Source organism: Uloborus diversus, chromosome 1 (assembly GCF_026930045.1).
Source record: "Uloborus diversus isolate 005 chromosome 1, Udiv.v.3.1, whole genome shotgun sequence".
Classification (NCBI taxonomy): domain Eukaryota; kingdom Metazoa; phylum Arthropoda; class Arachnida; order Araneae; family Uloboridae; genus Uloborus; species Uloborus diversus.
In genome coordinates, this window is record NC_072731.1 from 135,616,565 (window position 1) to 135,618,699 (window position 2,135).

Below are 2,135 nucleotides of genomic sequence, written 5' to 3' on the forward strand. Positions count from 1 at the left end.
AATATTGGATGGATTATAAAATTTCAAGTACAGTAAAAATATACTTTCTTATTACTGTCACAGTACTATTATACAACAATACTCTTATAGATTGTAAGTTTTTCTGAATAGTTCTATAAAAATACTTTTTTCCTGCTTTTATCACTTTTTTATATACACATTTAAAAAATTGTTTTGTAAAAATATTATTTTTTGCAGGAAAAAGTTATAAAAATTTAAGGCTTTAAGTGCAATAATTACTATTTTCTTACTTTGAATTTCTGTAACAAGTTTTATATAACGTTTATTAATGAGGGCATTGAAAAAACTCCGTGTTTACAAGTTATTACTTCATCTTATTTCCAAGTGTAACAAAAAATATAATTAATAAATTTATCATGAATTTCATACATGATTTAAGTAATCTTGGCTTAAATTTAATCATATAAAGATGCAGTAAAAAGAAGAATATATAATTGAAAAAGTTTTATGTTTAAAAAATACGCATCATACGAATTTATGGGGCAAAATTTGTGAACTGAATGTAGCTTCAAGATTTTATCATTATATACACATTATTTTTGCAACAAATTTATATATTTTAATGGTTCTGTTAATTGTTTAAATTCAATATATTACATTTATTATTAATTGAATGGCAGAAATCTCATATTCGATGGTCTTTTTGTTTTTGGATCACACTACTTTCTCAAAAAAGGCGTATAGGCAATGATGTGCAATCTATTATCATTTAAAAATAATCCAATGGTAAGCAGTAAAAATAGATATAATATAGGAAATCACTTCTCAATTAAAAAACAGAAAAAGATCTTGGTAGTTATTTTGATGGGTGGTCAATGTCTATTTAACTGTTACACATAAAAGTGACAAAAAAAAATCACAAAGTATATACTTACGCCCATTCAAAGATTTTACAAATCTTCAGGATAGGATGGATATGAGGACATTAAAATTTCACACCCAGATCGAACATGGTCCATAACTTGTTGTTTTAACTGGCATACGTGTTCTCTCAGTCTAGTCACATGATTGCTTAGTTCGTTATTTTCATTTTTCAAGTGCGCAACTTTGTCTTCGAGCCTCGCTATCCTCTCCAATTTCCTTCTCCGACACTTACTGGCCGCTATTCGATTCCTCAAACGCTTCCTCTCCAACTTCAAGCGCTCCTGGTCTTCCAAGTCTATGGGGGATTGCGGAGGAGAGTTGCCCATGCAGGGAACTGTTTGCGGCTCCTCCTTTATGGAAACGATGGGCTCCAGGTTGTAATAACCATTGCTGACGGGGGCGTAGCAATTCGAGCTCATGGTGGACGAAACCATAGGATTGCAGTTCACATTGATGGTGGACAGGGGCTGCTGGTAACCGTACGAGTCCACCATGGACGGAGTCGAGCACGGTAAGGAAGAGGGCGGCATGATGTTGCAGTTGGTGACAGCTGCGATGTTGATGTCGGACTGGATGGCCTGGGGTTGCTGGTACATGTTGACGCTGTTGGAAGCGTTGGCGTGGGGCAGGAGGCTGGACAGGGCTTCTGGAAAATCCCTCGCGTACGGATCCCTGTCGTCGTTTTTGGGATACATGCACTGGCTGGGTGCAGGCTGGGCCGACATAAGTCCATGCTGGGCCATGATGAGCTTCTCCAGCTCGGGTGATCCCAGCTTGAGCATGTTGAGGTCGGGCGAGGTGAGCAGCGTCGTCACCCCTCTCGGCTTCTTGCTGCTCTTGCCCTCGCTCAGATCGAGTGTCATCGGTCGCTTCATCCCGCGAATCTCCTCTTTTCCGCGATATCTGGAATCCTCATAGAACGTCGTTTCCATTCCCTGACATTGGGAGGTACGCGTCTGAAGTACGCAGGACGCCGTAGCTGTTTTCGCCTACCGGCACTAGCACGCGATGTAAATAAGGCAAAGAATGGCTTCGGGAAAAAAGAGAAAACACAACCGTCGCGGACGCGTGTCTCTAGTTTACTGGGTAAAGCTCCTTGCGGTCGATATCGCTAGACCACAGCGGCGCTGCGCTACTACGTTATGAGTCACCATCAGGCTTTTTCTACCACCTACCTCTCTTTAGGGTTGCTTCGCGGTACGGTGCGCCTAAGGTCTATCCCCGTGTCGCCAATCCCCGGCACGATTTCC

The 2,135-nt window shown here is 40.5% G+C and overlaps 1 protein-coding gene across 1 annotated transcript; it reads right to left on the reverse strand.

Moving 5' to 3' along the window:
- Window positions 1-911: 911 nt before the first annotated feature.
- LOC129221401 (transcription factor Jun-like) lies at window positions 912-1,930 on the reverse strand. Its single transcript, XM_054855880.1, has one exon. It carries the CDS (start codon window positions 1,815-1,817, stop codon window positions 912-914), a length of 906 nt encoding a protein of 301 aa, XP_054711855.1. The 5' UTR covers window positions 1,818-1,930.
- Between the last annotated feature and the right edge of the window lie 205 nt (window positions 1,931-2,135).